The 25,796-nt window shown below is 42.3% G+C and overlaps 1 protein-coding gene across 1 annotated transcript; it reads right to left on the bottom strand.

Annotated features, from left to right (window-relative positions):
• Positions 1-13,671: 13,671 nt before the first annotated feature.
• ZNF503 (zinc finger protein 503) lies at positions 13,672-16,829 on the bottom strand. The gene is made up of 2 exons (XM_066600377.1): positions 16,177-16,829; positions 13,672-15,620 (listed from the first exon to the last, which is right to left on the bottom strand). The coding sequence occupies exons 1-2, from the start codon at positions 16,420-16,422 to the stop codon at positions 14,250-14,252; spliced, it is 1,617 nt and encodes a 538-aa protein (XP_066456474.1). The 5' UTR covers positions 16,423-16,829; the 3' UTR covers positions 13,672-14,249.
• Positions 16,830-25,796: the final 8,967 nt, after the last annotated feature.

Genomic DNA, 25,796 nt, shown 5'->3' with positions numbered 1-25,796 from the left:
CTCCACCCTGTATCAGTCACTACACTGATGCATTCACCCTGTGCTAGTCACTGCACCGATGCCTCAACGCAATGCCAGTCACTAAACTGATGTGCCCACCCTGTACAGTCACTACACTTATGCTTCCACCCTGTGTCAGTCACTACACTGATGTCTCCACCCTTTGCCAGTCACTATACTGATGCCTTCAACCTTTTCCTGTCACTACACTGATATGTCCACCCAGTACAGTCACTACACTGATGCTACTACCCTGTTTCAGTCACTACACTGATGCTTCCACCCTGTGTCAGTCACTACACTCATGTCTCCACCCTTTGCCAGTCACTATACTGATGCCTTCAACCTTTTCCTGTCACTACACTGATATGTCCACCCAGTACAGTCACTACACTGATGCTACTACCCTGTTTCAGTCACTACACTGATGCCTCCACCCTGTGCCAGCCACTACACTGATGCTTCTGCCCTGTACCAGTCACTACACTGATGCCTCCACTCTGTGTCAGTCACTACACTGATGCCTCCGCCCTGTGTCAGTCAGTCACTACCCTGATGGGTCAGTCCTGTACCAGTCACTGCACAGACGCCTTTACCCTGTACGGTCGCTACACTGATGCTTTCACCCTGTGCCAGTCACTACACTGATGCCTCCACCCTATACCAGTCACTACACTGATGCATCGTCCCTGTGTCTGTCACTACATTGATGCCTCCACTCTGTGCCAGTCACTACACCGATGCCTCCACCCTGTGCCAGTCACTACAGTGGTGTCCACCCCGTACAGACCCCACACTGATGCTTCTATCGTGTGTCAGTCACTACACTGATACCTCCACCATGTGCCAGCCACTACACTGATGCCTCCACCCTATGTCAGTCACTACACTGATGCCTGCACCCTGTGCCAGTCAGTCACTATCCTGATGGATCAGTCCTGTACCAGTCACTGCACTGACGCCTCCACCCTGTATAGTCACTACACTGATGCTTCTGCCCTGTGCAAGTCACTACACTGATGCCTTCACCCTATACCAGTCACTACACTGATGCCTTCACCCTATACCAGTCACTACACTGATGCCTCCACCCTGTGTCAGTCACTACACGGATGCCATCACTTTCTGCCAGTCACAGCACTGATGCCTCAACCCTTTGCCAGTCACTATGCTGATGTCTCTACCCTTTACAGTCACTACACTGATGCTTCCACCCTGTGCCAGTCACAACACTGATGCCTCCACCCTGTGCCAGTCACTACACTGATGACTCTATGCTTTGCCAGTCACTGCACTGCTGCTTCCACCCTGTGCGAGTCACTTGACTGATGCCTCCACCCTGTGCCAGTCACAACACAGATGCCTTTATCCTGTGCCAATCACAGCACTGATGCTTCTATCCACTGCCATTCACTACACTGAAGCTTCCACCCTTTGCCAGTCCGTAATCAAAACTCCTCACAATCTACCCTGCTTCTATCAGTTTTAAAAACTGATGGCCTATCCAGTTGAGTCTTGAGCTTAGTTGCGCATACAGCTGTCTGTTTTTGCCCTTAATCCCAGGCAGCCCATATGGATAAGATTTTTCACATTTCCATCTACAAGGCTTGTTATGTAAATTCTGTTGATGTTCTGATGCAACGCTTCAACTCAATAAGGGCTCATTGACATGACCGTGTGTAAAACGCTTTGTGGGTCACGCAGCATTTTACCGGTCTGTGTGAGACAGCTATTGCCGCGTATGGCAGCGAGTGCAGTGCCCATGACAGTGTGACTTTTATCTTATATGTATCTTCACCCATGCATGATGAATTGCGTATGGACAGCATTGTATACACTGCCCATAGAAGCGGATAGGGCTCACATCGCTTGATACACAGTGAAATAGAGCATGCTGCGATCTTTTTCGCGTGCATATCTACACGCAGTGTTTACACGCTAATGGGAAAGGATTAATGAAAGTCCATGTACTTTCATTGACTCCATTCACCACGTGTCATACGGTAGTGCATTGCGTGCGTAATACGTGCCAAAATCACGGTCGTGTGAATGAGTACTAATTTGCATCCAATTGCACTAATGTAATATTAGATGACAGTGCAGTATCATGAAGCATGTATTCCTATAAGGTTTTGTGGAAGCATGATATTATGCACATACGAGAAGTGATGAGTAGCAGTATGCAGGTCGCAGTAATAATCCTATTTCACACGAGGCACTTGTCATATATTACATACAACGCAGCATCTCTGCCTCTTTGCTGCTTGGTCACTCCACAGTCTCCTTCACACAGGCTGGATTTTGGCCTCCTCCTTTTAGCGGTGTCAGGGTTAATTTATATCATTTCTCACTGTTGCAGAAAACACAACCAGCCTCCCTGCATCTTCTAATTGAGATTAAAGAAGCACTTGGCTAATTAGCTCTAAGAAATTACCTTATAATTTAAACAGTTAGGTAAATGTTTTTCTTGCAAGGGTGATCAGTAGAAATGTGTACGCCAAGAGCCGCTCTAAAGCTGCAGAGAAGGAAAAGCATCTACAATAGCTGCAAATGTCTTATTTTCTACAAGGAGTCTACTACAAAAAGGTGATGCAATATCAGAGGTAAAATCAAGTTACAATTTACCCTGTCCGGTTTGTTTGTACACAACGCTTTTGCCCCTTCAAGCAGCATGCGGCACTCTTTTCTCTGTTTAAAGACCTTTCACCCAAGACAGAATATTCCGTAACAAAAAGGTTGCTAGCAGCACTCACTTAAGCCCCATATGGGCAGAACCCGGAAAAATGCGAAGCCACATCAGCAGGGACCCGGACCTTCATTCCCAAACATACACACAGCAAATCAAGGCGTGTGGCAGCATAATGCTTGACAAAGACCTACCTATAGGTCGAAACGTCGCATTCATCTGCAATGGAGGTATAAAAATTTGAAAATTTTCTTGCATCTACATATACTGGCACACGTCTTGATTTGCAGAATATTTCATAACAGCATTGCAAAATATGCCCTCCTACAGAGTATTCAACCCCAAAATTCGCACTGTTGATGTGGATTTTAGTTTGGAATTGAGTAATACACAGGAAGGAACTTTATCCTTAACTTTAGCCTTTAAAACCTGGGTGCAGCTGTGTCCTGTTTGCATGTGAAAAGGCCCTGCAAGTGCAAAAAGTACAGTAATGTATGCAAACATGCTTGCAGAAATGCGTGTTTTGTGTGAGTTCACCCCAAGTGGTGGAGGCGTGTGTGTGTATGCGTTTTTGTACATATCTCAGTGCAATGTATTTGCTCTATGAACTAAGCTATTTTACATGTGCATTTGGTGCATTTTACAGTAACTTGCGCACACAAGGCATGTTCTTTTGTGTGCGGCAGATGAACGTGTCCTGATTTAAATGGCTATTTAGCCTATAGGGATCTTTGGTGTGCAAACGCGCACAAAATAGAGCAGGTCTAATTTTTTTGCGCAGTTAAGGAATTTCCAGCAAACGCAAATACGCCCGCGTGATGCCGTCATAAACATAACATTCCAGGTGGTGTTGGAACTAAGATTGAGTTCACATTGCATTCATCGTATATATACACGCTTTCCATCTGAAGTGCTGAAAATAGTTTTCAGACAGAACCCTGGACCAAACGAATTGCCTTTATGAGTCCAAAGGAAATCACTTTGGTCTCCATTTAATGTAGTTTCCGTTCATTTCTATCACTTTTGGAGGACAGAACAGCACAGTTCGTGGTGTTTTGTAAAGGCATTTTGCAGCAAAAGACATTGCTTCCAGATGATAACTGTAGGTTAATTGGGAATTATGAAATGCACTGCAAATGTTGTTTTTTTTGTAGTGGTCTATCTCACTTTTGGTGCATTTTTGCGGTCCATGGCATTTTTTCTAAATCGCCTTATTCTTAAAGTATGGCTTTTTTTTGGACTTTTCTCACGGGCTATTCTATAGATTAAAAAGAAAATTAAATGAGAAAACCTATCTGTGAGCAAAAAAAAAAACACAAAAAGGTCTGTAAAAAAGAAGGCATCATCAGAGCATTGCATTTGTAAAAATATAATAGTAATAAAATATAATACATACTAATAGAAAGGTAGTGTTACATCTGTTAGAACTTGTAACATTTTGATATTAAATTGTTCATGTGCTCTGGTAACGGAAAACTTAGAATACAATAATATATATTATTGCTGTCTCTGCTTTTGGATAAACTATATAGGACTTCAACCAATATCTGTAGCAATCACCCTTGCCACTAGGTGGCATGAAAGGGCTGTTCAGCAGGAGTCAGCTTCTTTAGACTTCTACATATAGGAATTCAGCATTAGGATAGGTAAAAAGCAAATCTTGAGGCCTATCTAGTATTCTCTTCTTTTATACACATAATTGTGTTTGTTTCTCTTGACAGGAAAATATCCCCAAGCTTGAAATAATAGTCTTCAAATGTTGAAATAGAATAAAGTAGGGAGAATATCTGAAGTAGTGTACAGATTTAAAGGCACAGAAAACATCGCTGCAGGTGACTGCTGGCTTCATTGAAAGCTTTGGGAAGGTACATTTCAGCCACTTATCATTCCCATTTGAAAGTGAATAGAAACTAGTTCTGTTGCCTATAGGGGGACGAGTGGGAAGAATCAATATCTGCAGCTGGAATGCCTTGGGCATGCAAGCTTTATTTGGAATGGTGTTAATATATGACTGCGTATTACATATTTTTTCTTTTCAAATCTTATATTTTGGGGAATTTGTTTTTAGCATAACCTAATCTGTTTAACCTATATGTTCCAAAAAGTGACTTTAGGGCTCCTGCCCACTTGCATTTTTTTACGCAACTGTCAATGGGACTTTCTAATGTTAAAAACGCATCGCTCAAAATCGCAAAGCACCAACTTGCGATGCGTTTTTAACATTAGAAAGTCCCATTGACATTTGCGTTAAAAAAATGCAGCGTTAACGCAGCATTAAGGCTTTTACCCACTAGCGTTTTTTAAACACTGCGATAGCGCTGTTTTTTTCCTGTAAATGTCAATGGGACTTTCGAATGTTAACATCACATTGCATAAAAAGCGCAAGTTTGCGCTTCTGTGATTTTTGTGCAATGCGATTTTAACATTAGAAAGTCCCATTGACATTTGCAGAAAAAAAACACAACTAGTGGGTAAAATCCCTTAAAAAAACGCAAGTGTGTAGGAGCCCTTAGGGCGCTTTCACACTACAGTTTTTATGTTCAGTTTTTGTGAGCCACAATCAGGAGTGGAGAGAAAGAATAATGGAAAGATTTGCATGTCTTCCGTATTTTGGACCCGCTCCTGGTCTTGGCTCACAAAAAACTGAACACAAAACCTGTCGTGTGAAAGCGCCCTAAGTGGGAATATTAAGGGCTCTTTCACTTGAGTGGAATAGTTCTGTTCTGTAAAACGAAGCTTAATGCTGCTGCAGAATTCCGCTACAAAACTCACAGTCTACCTGCAGATTTCAATGCGAAATTGACAGCAGAATTAAGTCATTCTCAATTCTGCATTAAAATCTATATGAATTTACCGCATCTTGCGGTGTGTAATGCAGGCTAATTCCGCCTGTGTGAAATACACTAGATGCTTCAGCATGGCCATGCTGAGGGATCTGGAGATCTTCTACCTTGAGACGCAAGTGTCTCTCATTAACTCCTCCTCAACTCATAGAGAAGTTAAATGAAGTGATTAATGAGTTTGGACACACACTGTTGTCCCAGGCATGCAGGCAGTGTGAAATGACACAAGCAACTCTTTCACAGTGAAGCTTCTGACAAAGTGTTGACAGTGACATCTTCACTGAGTCCTGTAAAATATACAGGCAAGCAGCACCTCTGCCTGGCATTCACACGGTGTACTTCTACCAGAGCACTCAATGTAATGTGTGTGATTGTATCTGTCTGTATGCATGAGGGTGCAAACTCTGAGAGACCTGTGGGGTCTGTGCATGGGAACAATTTCATATGCAATAGCCCTTTAGAGTGTATTAATTAGTATTCTAAATGTATGATTTATTTATGTTATCTGGATAGTCTGATCATTGTATTAGTGGTAATCATCATCATCATCACTACTGCAGAATAATAACACTGAGTGCCATATACATCCTAATCAATATGTAGTATGACATTGATGGGTTAGAGCTTCACAGATGGAGAAGTCAAGGATCTTAATATCCAGAACACAGCCACACAAACATGGGGAGAACAGAGAAACTCTATGCAGATGTGGCCTGATTAAACCCCAGACATCAGTGTTAAAAAACACCAGTGCTAACCAGTAAGGGTACTTTTTGATGAGCTAATTTATCATTTGAATTAGCAAACACGCAAACGACATCAGAGTTCGCTCGGGCAGCCTGTTTATAAAGGCAGACACATCGTTGGCTCGTTCACATGAGAAATCATTCAGAATCGTTCAGTTTCTCATATTCGCTGTATAAGTGACTGAGGAGTGAATGATCGGTGCTTGAACCAAACAATCAGTGAATGAGCCAACAATGATTTTTATACCTCGGTATAAAAATCACTTAGCCGTTGGCTGCGTTTAGGCTAAGCGATTATTGTTCACTTACGGTCATTTCAACAATATATTCAAACGATAATCTTCTCATCTAAAAGCTCCCTAACTTTCACGCTGCCTTAGGCTGTGTCCACATCCGGCATGAAATCCTGAACGAAACGACCCAGCATGCTGCAATGTTTCAGCAGGGAAAATTTCACCCAGGAAGTTGAAAGTTGGGCCGAATCCATTATAGTCATTGCGTCCGTTTAATGCTGTTCGAGTGCGGCATACATCGGATCCAGCACTTCCGATTTTCCTAGCTGACAAAACCCACCCTGGTAAATCACCATAAACTCTGAGGTTTTTGGCTGGAGGTGTCTAACGAAATCCATAAGCATGGAAATTGTCACCAAATTACCTCATAGTCAATGGGCTGATGCATGCAATTCATATGGGTACCCACAAATACAGTGGATTGTGTCTTGCTGCTCTTGTTATTTCCAAGTTCATGCTAGAAGGTCTCTAGAAAAATTGTCCTTCCTGTGAATGGGTTAAGAAAATTAGAATGCAAACTGCATTGGAATAAAACCTGATATGAACAGACTCTTTGTAGTGCTGCAAACTGTGTCAGAATTCTAATCAATAAATGAATTATATTGTGACTGGCATTCAATAACGTATGTGAACAAGGCCTGGGCCCTGCGGCAGGCGACGACATGTTTTATCCACAACAAATGTCCACTTGGTGTCTGTAGAATCATCCTTCTCTACCTGTAGCGACTGAGTGACATCTCGTACATTTCTGCACATGCATCTCTGCCCATTAATGCTGTACAATCAACTAATCAAACACTGTTCTCCTGTCTGCTGACACCAGGCTCTATTTGGTGTGTCACATGTTATGGTTGTCTGCTTGATACTGATGTATGATAATTTATTAAAGCTTCACATACTAATTAGCTGCAAGCTTCAACATACCTAAGATTCCTACTCATCAGTGCTTGTGTGATAGGCTTCTTCGGATTAGGTCAGATTTGGTATGTTCTACTATTTTTCATCAGAAATACCTTTATAGGGCTAATGGTGAACCCTTTTATTAATCTTTGTTGTGTTACTTTGAATTATATACTGCAGCATCAGATCCAGAGAAACATAATGCTGTGAGAAAATACATTTAGAGGTCTCGGTTATTGATAACTAAAATGACTACTTTCAGTAAACCAAGATAAGACATATGCCAGAATAATATTATGAAACAGGATAAAATTAAAGGAAATAGTACATTTCTATTAGCCCTTAAAAGAAAGGACACACATAACACAATGTTCGTGATCATCACAAATATCAGAACAAATGAGCATGTTTGTTAGACACATTACAGTTGCTTGCATTAGCTGAGATCATATTAAAAGGAAGGTCCACTTTCAGCTATTGATTGTTTAAGGTTCAACATTGTGTACTGATTAATTTCATAATACATTTTTCAAGATGTCAGTGTTTTCTGCTACAGAGCCTCAAATCCCTGCCACTAGGGGGAGCTTTGAGGTTTATTGCATACACATTATTCAGTTGCATGCTTAAAAATGACTTGTCATCACTGATTGTAACAAGTTGTCGATGTATTCAAAAATTTCTAGGAAGAATTTCAGAGGAATGACATAACAGAGTTATGAAAAAAGATGCCCCCGAATTTGTATTGCATGAAAAATACAAGTATTTACTAAAACAAACAAATCAGGAGAGCTGACAGATCGTCTTTAACCAACTCCTGAGTGCTGGTTGCAGACAGCCAGTAGTTCATAATTTAACTCAATGTTATGCAGAGGATTTGGTGCTCTGTATCAAAAAACTACATAAAGTTATACTAGGAAATTAAAAAGCACAGAATTTTGGGCTTAATTATGTTACAAATACAATAAGATGCTTTAGAGTGACCAAACAGTCCCAATACTATTTTATTAGTGTAGGGGGCAATAAGCGGCTGACAGACACCACTGGTGCTGTTTACTTATAGAGGAAATAAAATGAATGGACAAGAACAATTCGTCTTGTCTGATCCGTGTTTCTCTTGATGTAGTGGAACACATTTTAGCCCCACAGACATTAGAAGATCTGCTGATCACACCAAAATTGTCGAGATGAGCTCACTAGGATCTAATTTCTATAGCAAGATTTTAGACTAATTTGATTACGCTAAGCTCACCTTAATGCATATTGTACCATTTGATATGAAACACATAATCATTACATATTGTTTATATGTCTGATAAAGCTTAGCGTACAGAAAGGAAAGCTTCAGTATTCTGTTTTTCATCATTTGCCATTTTACCATTGTTACAAGTAGCCCTAGAGGCAATACTGATGTTTGTGAGTGCTAAATCCAAGAAGCTGAGTAATCATAGGCCCTGACATACAACTGTTAGGTGCTTTTTGAGAATCTAGCACCTCAGTTTGTTTTATCATTTGACATATGAATTTATTATGGAAGCTAATAAATTACAAGCAACCATATTTACAGTATAAAGCAGGAAGCAGAAAATAAATGTTTTATTTCCCTTATAGATATCATTCAGGGGCATTACAGTGATGCTATTGCAGTCTGCTTTGCATTGTCCTTCAAAAACACCACTGTACACTCAGGTTAGATTCATGCGTTGCTTACATTTTATGTGAACTCTATGTCTACTCACAGATTTTAAAGCAGGTTTTCAAATTTTCACACACATTTTGATGCAGATTTTAAATGAATTTTTAACCTCCCATTGACTTCAGTTGCAAAAATATAGCATAGATTCTGTGTTAAGAAGTAGCAAGTCATTTCTGTTTTCCAAGATGCGGGTTTTCAATCTGCAGTGGTAAAATCTGCATCGTATAAAATGCAACATGGAATTCCCATAGAAATTCATGAGAAGCCGACTATAAGCACATATGGTGCAGATATTGATCAAAATATGTGTTAATTCCTCAGCAAAATATGCTGTGTGAACAAGGCCTAATGCAAGGGACCTTATATACGTGCACTATGACAGGCGAACTGACCAGAAAATGACATAGGTTTCTGAGTATATGTCTGTATTCCTTAAACTTGTTTATCCAAATTCCAGATGATAGCACTACTGTTCTATCCTTGTTCTAGGCCACAGAAGGGGGATTAAAAATGGCTCAAGATAACATATTTCAGGATTCGTTTTTACTGTTTCTACAGATCTGAAGAATTATTCCTGTAAAATACAAGATTTAAGTGTGGATAAACTAACAATTTCAGGAGCCTGAATTTGTCTCCCAGTAACCCTGATAAGATCACCCCATCCTAAGAGGCATTGGAGATGATTGTTTTCTTTGCTTGCAATTTATATGGATGTTCATGGGGTTTGGAATTACATGCCAGATAAGCCTGTCTTTTCTAGAAACAAACACATCATCTCCTTTTATCTGTCTAAATATATTTATCTGAAGACACTTTCCTTGTTATAGATCAGAGATTGTTTCCAACTGTAGAAAAATGAATTGGAGTGGTATTGCAAAGGAAGCCTGGCAGGAGAAAATATGACCTATCAATATCAGTACAAAAATAAAATACATCGTTGAGAGATCATTAAACTTTTATTAGTGTGGGCACTCTCAACGCCTATTTTCTCTCCCTCTTTCACTATCTATCATAAAACTGAATGTAAGATACAACTGAAACTTTTTATGTCTGCACAAAATGGTGCATTTACTTACCAGTAATGTAAATACAGGATTAATACTAATAATGGCTAATGAAATGGCATTTAATTTTCTAGACAAGGACAGAAACCTTCAATCGTTCTGTACAGCTTTTGCACCGAAACACACTGGAAGAAATGAGCTTTGAAGCGTATGAGTTTAGTAGCGACGCCTAGTGGTGAAAAGGTGAAGTCTGGAGACCTTCATGAAAATAATGCAATTTTGTAATACGGTATGTAAAAACTGTTCTTAGGAGGGAAATCAAACATTTATGTGTGGTCCTGGGTTATCCGGACTGGTAGTACATTTATTTTCCTTTTTCCTGAAATCCACTGACAGCAATAGCATTGTATTGTTATTTGCATTTTTCTTTTTCTTCTCTACAAATCAATAGAATTTCTAGAAAAAAAACAATTGAAAAAAAGCCTTAAAAACTAAATGAAATGACTTGATGAGCAGGAAAGTGGGACGAGTATATAATTGCATTCCATTTAAGACTCTTTCAAGTATTTGCAGTCGCAGGTTCCTGTAGGCGTCCATTCATTTCATTGTGATCATTAATTTGCGCTTTTATTTGACACTGAAGATTTGTGACAGAATTGTCATCTTATCTTTAAGTCATCTCGTCAGGATGAAGAAGACAGTTTAAAAGATTCAAACACAATTCGATTTGTCTGAGAGTTGAAAAAATGATATTATGCAAAATATTTAGTACTTTATAGAATGCTGATGCTTTTCTCTTCTCTGGTGTCTGGGCGGCCTCAATCCTAGCGGATAACAGCTGCTCTCCTTGGAAGTCCAAGAAACAAGAAAACATGCACACCCAGTGATAATATTCTGTATAGAATTCTGTGATTATATATATACATATATATTCGTGTGATATTTATATATAAAATATCACACACGCGCACACACACATATATATTTATATATATAGCACATATGTATATCTATAGACAGTGTATGTATATATATATATATATATATATATATATATATATATATATATATATATATATAAATTACTGGGCATACACGTTCATATGTGCACATACCACTGTGACCGCACCTACCATTTCTTTGATTAATTTCCTTATATCTTACTTATGGCTCCAAAGACATTTATCTATATTTTCACAGCTCCATAAATCATGACTAGATGGTACAGTATAGCATTGCACGCTATTGCTGGCCCAGCATCGGGTTTTGGTATGGAAGTGTCCCATTTATTTCTCTGCTTGCACTGCTTTGTGCTCATGCCTACATAAGCTTTTATACAGATCGGCTCGTGCAGGAAGTACTTTAGACAAGTTCTTGGTTATACTTTTTTACACAAGGGTTGGTGTGTAAAATAAATATTTTTTTCTCTTCCGTTTGTGCATTGTTACTGTCCGATTATACAATTATCATTACCATGATGATCGGATACATCAGTGAGCACCAAATACGTGATATGAAATGGTTAATTAGTACAGCAACAAGTATGGAGAGTTTTTTGGTTATATGAGATGATGAGTGTGATGCCACATATTGTAAAGTGTGCTTATTTTATCACCCATAGGATATGAATGTGCCCCCTGCAGTGCCCGCTGCTCCTGTGCCCGGCTCTGCCCTCCAGTTCTTTTATTAATTAGCTTGGAGAATATTTTATTAATCGGATTCCGAGAAGCTTTAATACTCGTGGGGTGTGTAAAGTGTGATTGTGCCAGTTTCCTACTGGTGCAGTGCCCAGCTCCCACCTCGTGTCTTCCCGCAGCCGGGACCTACGAGCCGCGCTTGTTACAGGAACTAGAATCACCTCCCAGATTTGTTGTGCATGCCTATGTGTGCCAACCTGTGTACCCTACGGCTCTAACTGCCCGACATTCTCAGTGCCCTGGTAAACATGCCCATAGTGACTATACCTGTAGGACTTGGATGTGGGAGAATATCTATGTATAAATAAATAAATGCAGAAATTCTGTATATATTTTGTAGATAAATTGCTACAAACAGTAAAATCTCGCAGCTGACAAGACAATATCCCGCTCCACATGGGGGTGATATAAAATAACATCCCAACAGGAAACATTGTTTTCAGTTGCCTGGATGATTGTGATCAGAGGCACTAACTTCAAAGGAAAAGCCTAGAACAGTCTGAACTGCCCTGCGCTTCAGAAATACATCGTGGAATCGTGCAGACTATATGTACATGCATATCATAACGGCATCTATGGCCCTCTACACACATACAATATATTATAGCCAAACTCATTAATTCGTAAACACAAGTAATCTGTGTAGTCCTGCCATGTATTATAATGTACTCTGTATTATAGCACATAACATTACATTGTATCCACACAAGCCGTGCAGTTCCTGCCATGTATTATAATGTACTCTGTATTATAGCACATAACATTACATCCACACAAGCCGTGGAGTTCCTGCCATGTATTATAATGTACTCTGTATTATAGCACATAACATTACATTGTATCCACACAAGCCGTGGAGTTCCTGCCATGTATTATAATGTACTCTGTATTATAGCACATAACATTACATTGTATCCACACAAGCCGTGCAGTTCCTGCCATGTATTATAATGTACTCTGTATTATAGCACATAACATTACATTGTATCCACACAAGCCGTGCAGTTCCTGCCATGTATTATAATGTACTCTGTATTATAGCACATAACATTACATCCACACAAGCCGTGGAGTTCCTGCCATGTATTATAATGTACTCTGTATTATAGCACATAACATTACATTGTATCCACACAAGCCGTGGAGTTCCTGCCATGTATTATAATGTACTCTGTATTATAGCACATAACATTACATTGTATCCACACAAGCCGTGCAGTTCCTGCCATGTATTATAATGTACTCTGTATTATAGCACATAACATTACATTGTATCCACACAAGCCGTGGAGTTCCGTTTACTATTTGGACGTTGATCACAAATATCCAAGAAAGTGAAAACAAGATATTCACTTGTAGTGATACAAAGTAACAATCCCAGTGAGGATTCTCCGGCTACATTTAGGTATCTTTCTAGTGTATTGGTGTGCATATAATTATATTTGCTCTGATTGAGCACAGCCGCCATTACAGATATTATAGCCTCTATTTTAGGAACAATTGGACTCATTCCCTCAGCTCCCATTTGTAAAGGATCTGCCCTGTATTTTATGAAATCCACCATTTCCGGTCTAGATTATACTTAGATATGATGGAAGAAATAAATGGTGCAAAAAGGCATAAGAAGAATGCAATATTCCCACGCTAATTTCTTAGTTGAGCCTTTTTTCTCTCCTGCAACTGAACTTCATTTTCGAAATTGCAAATATTTAGAGGGATTCCAACGGGCTCCAAGTGCCGATAATAGCAGCAGCCGGGGGGGGGGGGGGGGGGGGGGCCGGACCCCAGAAATAAAGACTGAGCCGCATGTAGAGCAAATATAATGTTCTTTTTTAATATTGGAAAGCGATACACTGTGAGTTTGGTACAAGATGCAGAATGACCGCCGGAGGGTGGAAATGAGAGAACAAAATAAGGCAAATTAGGAAATTTTTTTTGCAATAAAATGTGTTCTTATTTTCTCCCAGAATACATACAAAAATACTAATTTCTTCCTTTTTTGTTTTACTGTTTTACACCTTAAAAATAACCGCAACTGGAAATGGTGACAGATTGCTGGCTGTTTAGTAAGAAACATGCACTGGATGGAGGAAGAGTCTGGAGGAACATTAAATAAGATACAATACAAGAAAAGCAGTCATTCTTAGAAGAACATGTGGAGAAGATGTGTCCCTGGCCTGTATTACACTACATGGGGGAATTGTCACTTTACCTATCCAGAAATGCACTTTATGAGGCGTCCTGCTTGGAGCTAACAGAAATAAATAAGAGCGTCCATGATCCGTCCACGGTGAACACAATCTAGGCTTTTGTTTCTTCCATTAGAAAATAAAAAATTACTTAAATGATGTCTGTAATGTCCAGGTGATGACGCCCCCTGGGGGAAGTCACTGGTATCCCAGAGCAGAGGCTGTGGTGAGTCTCTGGCCGTACAGTGCATACGGGGAGTAGTAGTGTCCTGTGGCGGCTGGCATCGGCACCGGCGCCCCACCTGAGGGCAGAGGGCTCTTGGAGTATGGATGGTAGCGGGTGCTGCTGAGTCCCAGGGGGTGGTGGTGAGGGCTACGTAGAGTCAGATGGCTGGGCGAGGCCCCTGCGGGCGGCATGTGCATGTGGCAGGCCATGGCAGCGGCTGCCAGGGATGAAGAACTAGGGTAACCGGGTAATAACTTGTCCGCTGCTCCTGGGAAGGCGGTATGTGTCCGTAGGTGGCCGAGCAGCTCCTCGGAGGAGGAGAAGCGCTTGTCACAAGGCCCTGTGGCCGATACCCAGTTACATACGTGGGGCAGGGGGTCATTGGGAAGCATGAAGCCATAGGGGTAGAGGGGGTGCCCGGGCAGAGAGGGCGGCGAGACCCCGTGCAGCGCGTGGCTGGGGTACACCAGGGGGTATCCTGATTTGAGGTCGTGGCTGCAGGTGGCACTGGCCCCCAGCTGGGAGGTGCAGTGGTAGCTGAGGCAGTACGGGTCCCGGCACAGGCTGGCAGTCATTACCGAGGGTGGCGATGCCCCGGTCAGTGGGCTGGAGGCGGCAGACTTGCTGGAACACCCCAGGCTGCTCAGCTGCGCTCCCACCAAAGAGCTCCCCTTCGTGGGGTCCAGAGAAACTCCATGAGCGAGAAACTGCGGGGGGTACCCGGCGTAGGCTCCACTCAATGCGCCGGGGTACGACATGCCAGCCGGGGGCAGCGGGAACACAGTGTGTCCGGGCTTGTAGGGGGACACCGGCGCCACCAGGCCGGAGCCCAGCACAGAGCCGGAGGAGCTGGAAGAGGACACCGGGGTGGGGGACGGAGCCGCCGACAGGCTCTTGCAGCCCTCCGAGTGGTTCGGGGTGAGCTCCGCGCTGAGCCGGCCGTGTCTGCCGCCCTCGGACTGGCCGCTCTTGGCGCACGGCTCCGGCTCCTTCTTGTCCTCTCCTCCGCCGGAGGCTTTGGGCTCAGCGGATGGCGGCGGGGTGCGAGGGGAGCTCGGGCTGCCAGTCCTGGGGGTGAACGGAGGGCAGGCGGCGCTGGGCACTCGGAAGCCGGACTTGTCCCCGGAGGAGGGCTCCTTTTTGTCCGGGGGCTTGGAGTACGGCTTGAAGCTGGACTTGTCCTCCGCGCCGATGTCACTGAGCTTCAGCGGGCCGGACTTCTCCTTGTCGGCGGCCGCGGACGATCCGCTCACCGAGGACAGCTTGGACGGGGTCGGGTCCGGCTTGCCGATCTGGGAGCAGGTCTGGGCGAGGAGGGCGAGCGGGCTCTTCTTGGCGTCCAGCTGGGGAGGAGAAGAGGCAGAGTAAGTCACATGTCACCCCAAAACAGCCCCCCGCGGTGAGACCCCCTAGAGGACGAGCTACTACATGACTGCTGATCCTCCAGCCGGGTCACTAAGGGAAGGTAGGGGGGGGGGGGGGGGTTAGTCTCTCCAAGAAGCGCCCTAGTCACCCAGGGGGTACCGGGTGCCCATATAGCCGTGCCATGTCTTAGATCCTTGTCTGCTCTATACGGACGGCTATACGCCGACCCTCCGCCGCAGATGACCTTCATGAAGGCTGACAGTGCAGGGGATAGGACTGTATCTGCCGGGCAGGATACGGCTACAATATCTGCCGGGCAGGATACAATATCTGCCGCGGAGGATACGGCTGTATCTACTGGTATCTGGACGATCCGGCTGCAGTAATATCTGCTGGGGACGCCAGATACAACCCGCCCGGAGAGCCGCAATCCGCTCTGCTCGGGAATACATCGTCGGGCACTATTAGCGGCAGCCGCCACCAGCGGCAGGGCTTCTGGCGAGAGGGGCTGCAGGGTAGAGCACGGCTACTCACCTCTATGGGGCTGACCGGAGTGGACGGTAGGGGCTGCAGGTACTCGGGGTGCAGGATGTGTCCACTGCGGGCTGTCAGCATCTTGAGCACTTTGATGGGCAGCCGGCCGGCCTGGCGCAGAGGGTCGCTGGGGGGCACGGCGTGAACGAACGCCCGGTGTGTGGCGCTCCTCGTCCCCGGGCTCTCTCCGCTCTCCTGGACTGCAGGACTCACACGGTTGGCAGCAGCCGGTGGCGAGCAGATCATGTCCCCCGCACCGGCATTGGGGTGACTGGGCTGCAGGGAGGCGCCCCGGAGCTTCCGATAAGACAAAGGTCGGTCCGTAAGATCCCAGGGCAGGTCGTCCGACTGACGAGAGATCCAGCAGCTCGGCTATATCCGATTAGGACCCAGTACAATCCAGCGTGCATTCCCCGTAGGAGCCGCGCTCCCCGCCGCCGCAGACGCGCAGTGTGAGCAGCAGCCGCAGTTCTGCCAGACAAACTCACTTCAAAAGCCTCTGAATTAGAGCGCAGATTAAAGCCTTTGCCGCCTTCCAATCAAATAGGACCCCGAGGTGATTGGAGGGTCAAGGGGATGTGACGTCCCCCTTCTCGCTGCTCTAATGCCTCGGCTGCTCCTCTCCGCTCCCCCTCCCTCCTCCCGATGGTTTCGCCTCTGTTCACAGCGCTGCTGTACTTGACAGTTTTGGTTCACGTCACCGCCCGCTCCAGTCTCCTGCATCTACTTCTCCGCGATCCTTCACACTAGCAGAAGCAGTCCGCGGCGGTTCCATCGCCGGCCGCACCCTCATGCAGGAACGGCAGGTCACAGCAGCGTTGATCGTGCGGAACTGCAGCAAAGCAGCCTCTCGTAACGCGCACACAACGGCTGCAGCCGGTAGAAACGCCACATCTACAGCTTGCAGGTTCCCAGCAGATCGCACCAACCATCTGCGATATCCGGGTTGTTGTAATTACCGGAGGAAGATTGTGCAAATAAAGTTGTCATCTAAAGCATCAAACCATCGAGGATCAGTTCACATTTGTGTTTTGGGGCTTCCATCTGTTCCATTAATGGAGGCGAGAAACTGAATTAAAACAGTTTTTCCCCATTGATTTCAGTTTGCTTTCATTCACTTTGTTTTTATTTTTACTTGAACAGACAGCACAGCAAACTGCGCCATTTATTCCAGTAAAAAAAATGGAAAAGGAATGGAAGCAAACAAAGCATTCCAGTAAAAAACATTGAAATCAATCGGTAAAAAACAAACTTTTGTTTTAATTCCTCTTTTCCAAAAACAAGACAGAAGTCCTAACATACTAATGTGAAAGGGCCCTTCCAAAGCTACCTGATATCGGAGCGTTCTCGGCATTTCTGAGCGGATTGTATGCAGCTATCAACATACAAGCCTGAATAGGAAGTGATCTGCAGAATATTGTACTATGACTTGAAGCTGATGGGTCGCTTTCAGAAGAGCGTATATTAGCTCCGTATTTGGTCTGTGCCTTGTGGACTGTAATATGGAGCTAATGTAACTCTACGGATATATCTACATGGCCATATTTTTCATAGCCGTTCTTTAAAAACACAGCATAACTTATTTTTCTCTATGTGCCTCCTTATTACTATTATTTTCTATCAGGCAAATACGGATCAGTAGAAAATAAAATATACTGAGGCAAATATTGATCAAATAGTGCTGAAATACTCATGACATACTGTTGTACTGTCATTTATAACATGTCTATAATATAGATTCGTATTGCGGACATGTTACAATATATTCGTTTGAAACTGGCCTTAAAAAGTTTTTACAGTAATCTAAATACCGGGTCTCATTTTATTCAGGCCTTACTCTGGGTGGACACTACAGAGCTTGGATTCAGATATGTGAGTATAGTATATAATGCCGTTATCTGCATTATCATCTAAACTTCCAGCTATACAATAAAGCTGTCAATAAGGCGAAGAACACACGGAGCAGCGGAATGCATCTGAAACACGCCAAAGTAGGTATATGCAGCTGAGAACAGGTTTTCCAATTGATTATTAACAGTCACAGAATTTTTGAAGGTAATCAGCAGTTTTATCTGTAAAACTATGTGGCTTTTTGCGAACAATGTAATGGTTTTGTAGGTAGAGCTGCTATTTACCTGGAAAATCTCACAGCAGTTAATAATCCATTTTAAAACCTTTTTTGTAGCTGCTGCTTTGTGCATCCTTATCCTAAATCCTCAGCCAGCTAATGACAGTGAGATGACTCTGCTGAATGTGTCCCAGTCTACACGTAAAAGTAAGCCGCAGAAAACCTATTGTGTGAGCTATGTTTGCTAGTGGGAAATATGGAATATTTCAGGAGTTATTTAGGGATAATAACATAAAGACAGAGAAAAGCATAACAAAAATGTAAGCAAAATATTATTAAAATACAATTTAAGTAATGTTATTTTCTGATCATATATTCCCTTTAAAAACCCCAAAGTAGATGAACGTCTCCAGTAATTCAACTGTGACTTGAAATTTCACCGCCAATGTTTGCCATACACTGGCTGGGGTGCATGTTGATGATCATAGAGATGGGGGATAGGTACCTACGAAATATCTGTTTAATGTGTCTTGGCCTTTTGTACCTCAAGAGACATTTGGGAACAGCAGCCCTTATAGGGTGGCTTTACACAGGAGGACCATCAAAAGTAAATTTAAAGCACAGTTGTTCAGTGTAACGATGGCCACCAATATGGCGACAAGTGATCATTTCAGCTCACCTAAAAAATAGTCGCTGTGTAAACTCAGAGTCGTTCATCTTTGAACGATTTGCAAATGAATTTCCACAGTTTCCCCCTACAAACGATATGTCGGCAAACAGCTAATGAATGATAAGCACTCTTTGTGAAAGCATTCAAGCGACTGTCGTTCATACGCTTCAGCGACTTTTCTGAGTGACCATCCGAACAATAGTTACTCTGTATAAAGCCTCCCATACACAACACATTGTCAGCAGATCTTGCAGGCATCACAGGATCCTCTGATGTGTATCAGCAGCTTTAGTTTCGGACCAGACAATTGACAAACATCTGCTGGTTACAATGTTGGAGGACTTGGATTTTTTGCCTTGCTTCCACTTCTGGGTATCAGTATATTTGGATAGGGGCAGCCCCTCAGATTCCAGATGTCATTATTCCATTCCATGATACAAAATGTGTTATTGCTAAGGGCAACATCTCAGTTTTTGCCTGAACTACAGTGATGCAAGAGTTATTAAGAGCTATTTTCTAGGATTCCCAGTAAAACCTGTCACTGAGGTGTCATACAAGGACGCGATCATGTTCACCAGTACTGTCTATAGTTCACAATAATCCGCAAACATGTTACAATTTTACTGATGCTTATGGGACCTTTCACACAGGATGGAATTAGGACACACGCACTATTCTGTGTCACAATGTTCTCCCTATGGGGCTTAAATTTTGCATCTGTTAAAATCCGCCACTTCTTTACTTCAAAACTGCAAGATTAAATTCTGCAGCGGAAAAGCCTTCTTCTGCGGAATTGTTTTTGTGGATTTCTAACATACAGGAGTTGTAATTCTGCAATTAAAGTCTGTGGAATAAAACACAAGAAATCACACAAGATGTTACGCAGAATGCATTCCGCGGTCACAAATGCAACAAAATCCACACTAATTGACAAAATCAGCATATTGCGGACAATTCCACACCATTTGAAAGGTCCCTGAGGGCTCATTCACATGGGCGTAAGGGCATTTGGGGTGTGTAAATATGCAGTGTATTCACGTGACTGAAAATCACTTAAACCCGTGTATTTTACCTGCTTCTATGGATGTTTGAGCTCACAATAACACCGTATATTTCTGCACGCAAAAAAGTACACTGAAGGGTCCATGTATTTGCTGCATAGATATACAGTGCTTTTTCTGTGAAAGGGCTTCATACTTTCTAAGTTCCCTCAGCTCCAGTGAATTCTTTATAGATATGCAGTGAATATGCAGGTTTCTTGCGCTGCCCATTCACTTCAATGGCCTATTGCGGCATGTAATACGCACCAAAATAGTACACGTCATGTATTTTTTCACATCATTGAATATCATGGGGAAAAATGCGCTAATGTGAATGAACCCATTGAAATGAATAGGTTCTATTCACTGCACATTACACAGGCAAAAGTTGTGCACATAATACCCTGCGTAAATATGCCCTAAGACTGCATCGTGCATATCAGCAGTGTGACTTCATATAGGGTACAATATACTGAGAGGCTGATATCGGAGGCCTGCTAAGATTTTTGCCCTACCGCATAGTTTTCCCAACTGGGTTCTTCCTAGAACCACGTAATCGAGGAAGGTTTGGCCAATGAGGCTTGTGATGACACCATGAGACCGATGCGGGGTGCAGAGTCACATGCTTCCAGGAGAGCAGCCCTCTTCCTCCCTCTCCTTCCAGCTCTCCTCCCCTCCATCAATTGTCAATGTGACTCCAGCGCCATCAGTCAGTGATTTGTCAGCCTCTGTCAATCCGCTCCTGATTTATGTCAGCTTTTGTTGCTGATTACAAGGCTGGTGTGACTTGAAGGGAAGGAGAGAGAGGGAGAAGGAAGGGGGAGAAGGCTGTGCGCTTGAAAAGAGTCATTCACTTTAAGGAAATAGATCGTTCACAGTCTAAACTCCATTTCTATGCAGTCCTGCGGCAGCACCGACCCTCCCGGAGCTGCCAGCGGGTCACCCGGGGGTCAGTGTCCTGTGTACTGGGAGAGGGCTCTGCACAGAGGTAACCCTTCGTGGCCCAGTTGGCAAGCAGTGGATGCCCCTGCTAGGCTGCTGCCAGCTTTGAATGATTTTTGAGAGGGGAGGGGGATTAAGATTGACACATCCTGAAAATCCCTGGAATGTCAATAAAACTGACACTTTGCACAAATGATCACAGCGATCCATCCCACCATTCATTACCGTCCTGCGGCTTATGGATCGTATAGAGCTGTGTACATCCATGTGTAGGGGAAGGACACTATAGATAATATTGGAATCACCAATGCTACTTTGTTACAAAGTGTCCTGCGCTCCATGTGATGATCGAGAAGAGCTCCAGTCTGTTTCTATATAACATATCTAATATTTATGGTAAATGATGGCTGCTATTCCTGTGCTAATACTTGTGCTCCATCTTTCCTTCAGTGCATGGAGCTCTCCCCTTGCAGTGACATCTGGGGATGAAGCCCCTTGTAGTCGCACAGACAGAGGGGCACTTTATTTTGTCCTGTTGTATTGATGCTTTTTCCCGTACACACTAATGACTGATTAGAATCCGGTACATTTCACCTTTTCTATATTAACCCCTAGACTGCCAGCCCTGTAGTTTCGTGTATTGAGGTTCACCTGGTAGGAGGAGGGCTGGCAGCCGGGATTTGCCTCCTCCGTCTAAAGCCTGCTACTCTCCCCACATCTCTCTCTCTCTCTTTTGTTGTCAAGCCGAATTGATAAATGAAGTGCAGTAAAACTCTGCAAAAAAGAGCTGAACCCTTCATTTGTGTTCATTTGCATTAAAGTGCTTGGAACAGCTGTTTTCCTTACAGGACCGGAGAGACTGCTATCTGTTTCATCGGTGTGTTTGCCCTGCCTCCCGGGGTGAAATATTTAAGATTAATTACCTTAAGGTGGTGGGAGATGTGAGAATGGGAAGGGGAGAGAAAGAAAGAGCTGCTGTCTGAAATCAGAGGTGAGGAAGGACATGTGCACTACAAGGGCTTTACTGCTGGATCATGCAAGGGAGAGGGCTCTTTAATCACACATCGTTTATGCCGGGTGAGGCAAGGTGCAACTATGTAATCCATAGAATCAGGACTGAGCTGCCGATTATATATATAATGCTATGCATGGCCAGGAGCTGGGGATAGGCCCTTGCTCCTCCATCTTATCATTAACACAAGCTTGTTTGATCTTGGCTGGTAGCTTTCTCATGGAAACATTGTAATGTAACATTTTAGAACGAGAGAAAAGCTGCAAGTGAAGGCAAAATTAATTAGAGAGCTCTGTGGCCTCTTTACCTAGCAGCTATAGCAAGGCTTGTCAAGTCGATTTTATTTGCACACAATGGGAATGATTTATTTTCTCTTAGAAAGGAGTGGGCTGGCGCAAATGTGAGGATGAAGGAAAGGGAAAAAAAGTTGGTGAATTCCTTGAACTATTCACAGTAGAGATGGCTAATCAGTATTGAGGCTCAGGGCACTGGGCAGCTGTTTCAATGCGGGTTCTCCTTTCATGTGAAGCTGTATGGAAGCGCTCAATTAAAAGCCTATCAGTTTGTAAGTAAATCAACGCCTATCAAAGTTGTCACATCAAACAAAACGATTATTATTGCAGCCCGCCTACCCTATTAATCTCCTACTTGGATAATCCTCTTGACAGGTCAGGCTGGTGAGAGTGAAAGTCTGGACAGGGAAGGCATGGAGCTGGGTAGGGGGAGAAGTGCATGGCTCCAAGTACAGCAAAGATGAGAGACATCTATCTATCTATCTATCTATCTATCTATCTATCTATCTATCTATCTATCTATCTATCTATCTATCTATCTATCTATCTATCCAACTACCTTTATTCTGAGGGGACAATAATACACTTTATCATCTTTTGTGCTACACATAGACAAGCATAAGAATCTTTAAGATGAAACATATATATATATATATATATATATATATATATATATATATATATATATATATATATATATGTGTGTGTGTGTATCACTAATTAGACCGTATCACTGATGGTTCGTCGATGATTTCGAGTAGAACGAAGCCATAGCAGGAGAGCTTTTAAATCAGGATGTGAGTGAATGTATTAGTTGAGATGTTCACGGTATAATATATGTAATGCATTGAGTATATATGTATTTATGTATATATGTGTATATATGCATTATGCCCTATATTCCAGGGTACTTTCGTCCCATTTTCACTGCTCTCATTTCATGTGTTTGCTTATTACTAGGGCTTAATAATAAAACTCATGTCCATCCCTTTAAACACAGCATCTCCCTCAGGTTGGAGCACATCTAATTGCATGTGATGTATTAGATTTCCCCCTCTCTTTATGATATGTTGCTTTACAGACTGTATTTCTCCCTCTGCTGAGTGTCATTTGTCCTAATCGATTTTGCAGTAGAAGTTTTTGGGTAAAATGGAAGCAGTGATTTTTAAGGCGATGTCACAAAGCTTCCACTTTCACACCTCTCCCCTCTTTGTTTATTCATTACCTATTGAATGGCTGACACTTTGGCTTGTAGCACAAGTGACAGGACGCCTTCAATGACATTGCTTTATGGTTATCATTTAGCATTTTATTTCCAATGTGAAAAAAGCAGCTTTTCTCTTCCCAGACAGCTTGATTGAAAAGCGCAGATTTCAAAGCATAACTCGGCTCTCTTCTCTATTTACTATAGAAGCCTGTGGGCTGACTGGGGGAATAATAGCAGCAGCACATATTTAGTTACAGCAATCCTTCAAAAGTTCACAAAGTCAAGTAAATAAAGAGACAATCTTGACTTTCTGCTCTTCCCGGATCCTCTGTCCTGCCTGCTGTATTGACAAACTAGAGAGCCCCGTGTGTTGTGTACATCTCGTGTTGTCACCATCATGTCACACAAGTATTTCTGTAAGCAGAGGAATGAATGTGTCTACAACATGGACATTCACTGTTATGTACAGGGGTGTGGAGCCTACCTCTCCATACAGTGCAGAACAACCCAGGAAGTAAAAACTCATTCATGTCATATATTGTATAGTATCGAGTTATCAAGCATCTCTAAACACACAACCTGCAAATGATAGATACTGTGTCAAGTGAAACGATTCCAATATCCGTTGTATGTTTCATGTGCTTTATGTACTATTTGCTATCATGTATATATTGTATGATATGTATGATTCTGTATATTTGTTATGTTAAATACTATTTAGCATGTTTCATATTATACCTACACCATTTGTACATATATTGGATTTGAAATTAATACTGTTATGAAATAAAAATAATACATTTAATATATGTTGTGTACTATGTTGTATAACACCAAATTAATAAAATATGTTGTACATATGTGAGATATTAAATTCTACATATGACAGTTTCAAATATCTGATATCTGTGTTACAAATGTGTACAATGTTCAACATATAGTGTATGCTAAATGTAAACTGTTATACAATTCTTTTATGCTTTTACATTACATACTGCGCATTTGTCTATCTATCTATCTATCTATCTATCTATCTATCTATCTATCTATCTATCTATCTATCTATCTATCTATCTATCTATCTATCTATCTATCTATCTATCTATCCATACGATGGGCGATATACTAAACATATAAGATGCATTGTTTATGTGTCATCAGCATTATGCTTTCTAATAAATAAAGAGCATTATATCTTATTTTGTGTACTGCAGATTTATTTTAATATTCCTTTTGAGTTTTTTTTCTGTTAGTTTCTTGGGGACATTAAAACTGAAGATTTTTTTTGGCTGGTTTGTAATGATTAGCAAAATTGGAACCAAATCAAATCAATCTGAAGAGTAGAAATCTTCTCCACCAATATCAGAATCTTCCTTAGATGGTAGCTGCTTACAGAGGATAGCATATAACAATTGTTTGAGCATTTAAACTGTAATTTTCTATGTATGTACGCCCTTTCTGTATCATGTCTTTCATAATGAAAACTATTGGAATGCTCTTAGGATAAAATCTTAATTATGTTAAACTTCATGTACATATTTGTTGTATGTTCACTGTACTTTACTGTTCACTGTAAGCAGCCATTTTCTGCTGTACATATACTAATTGTAGTGCTCTTCATATAAGAAGTCTCAGAAAGCCCTTTGCAACATTTACACTATATATACAGTATTTTTGTGAATATTAGCAAAGCATTTTCTACTGGTGCTCCTTTAAACATATATGTCTTCATACACGTTAAAGTGTTTCTGCCCACTAACCATACATGAGCTTTTACTGTATCAGCTTTCTTATATGTGTGTGATATAAATAATACATGTAAATCCCTGCTGTTTTAAGACGACTTTGCTGTGTTTTGCTGAACTAGAGTGAAAGGGCTTCTTGGTTCCTTTAAGACCTACTTACCCTAGCCTTGCCAGTTACCCAGTGTTCATACTTGTGTGCCTATGTGGTGTACCCGCCCACGTACACATGTAATGAATGTCACTTTGCATACAGGCATTTTCTTCTCCAGAGGATCATTAGTGGAGGCACAGTGATTTATCTGCACACTCATCAGCAGCCCTCCACAGCCATATATCTTGTGAGTGAGGTGCAGTAAAAGTGCAGAATGATCTATAATGATGTAATATATACATTAAAAGGGTGTATGGGTGATCAGAGTTTTGCTAAAAATGTAAAAGGCCCTCTTGATTGATAACAGGGTAGCTGTTTTTCCGCAGAGCCTGTCAGCTCTTGACACAATGCCTGAGTTATTAGGGCAGAGAAGGGCAGCCATAAATTTCCCGCGTCAGGCAGAAAGTCTCTTTATTGTCTGCATGATGGATTGGTCTCTGTACTAGACTCCAAATACTTCGTATCACCCTTAAATGGGAACACATTTTTCGT

This window comes from Eleutherodactylus coqui, chromosome 4 (genome assembly GCF_035609145.1).
Source record: "Eleutherodactylus coqui strain aEleCoq1 chromosome 4, aEleCoq1.hap1, whole genome shotgun sequence".
Classification (NCBI taxonomy): Eukaryota; Metazoa; Chordata; class Amphibia; order Anura; family Eleutherodactylidae; genus Eleutherodactylus; species Eleutherodactylus coqui.
This window is presented reverse-complemented; position numbering and strand designations above follow the sequence as displayed.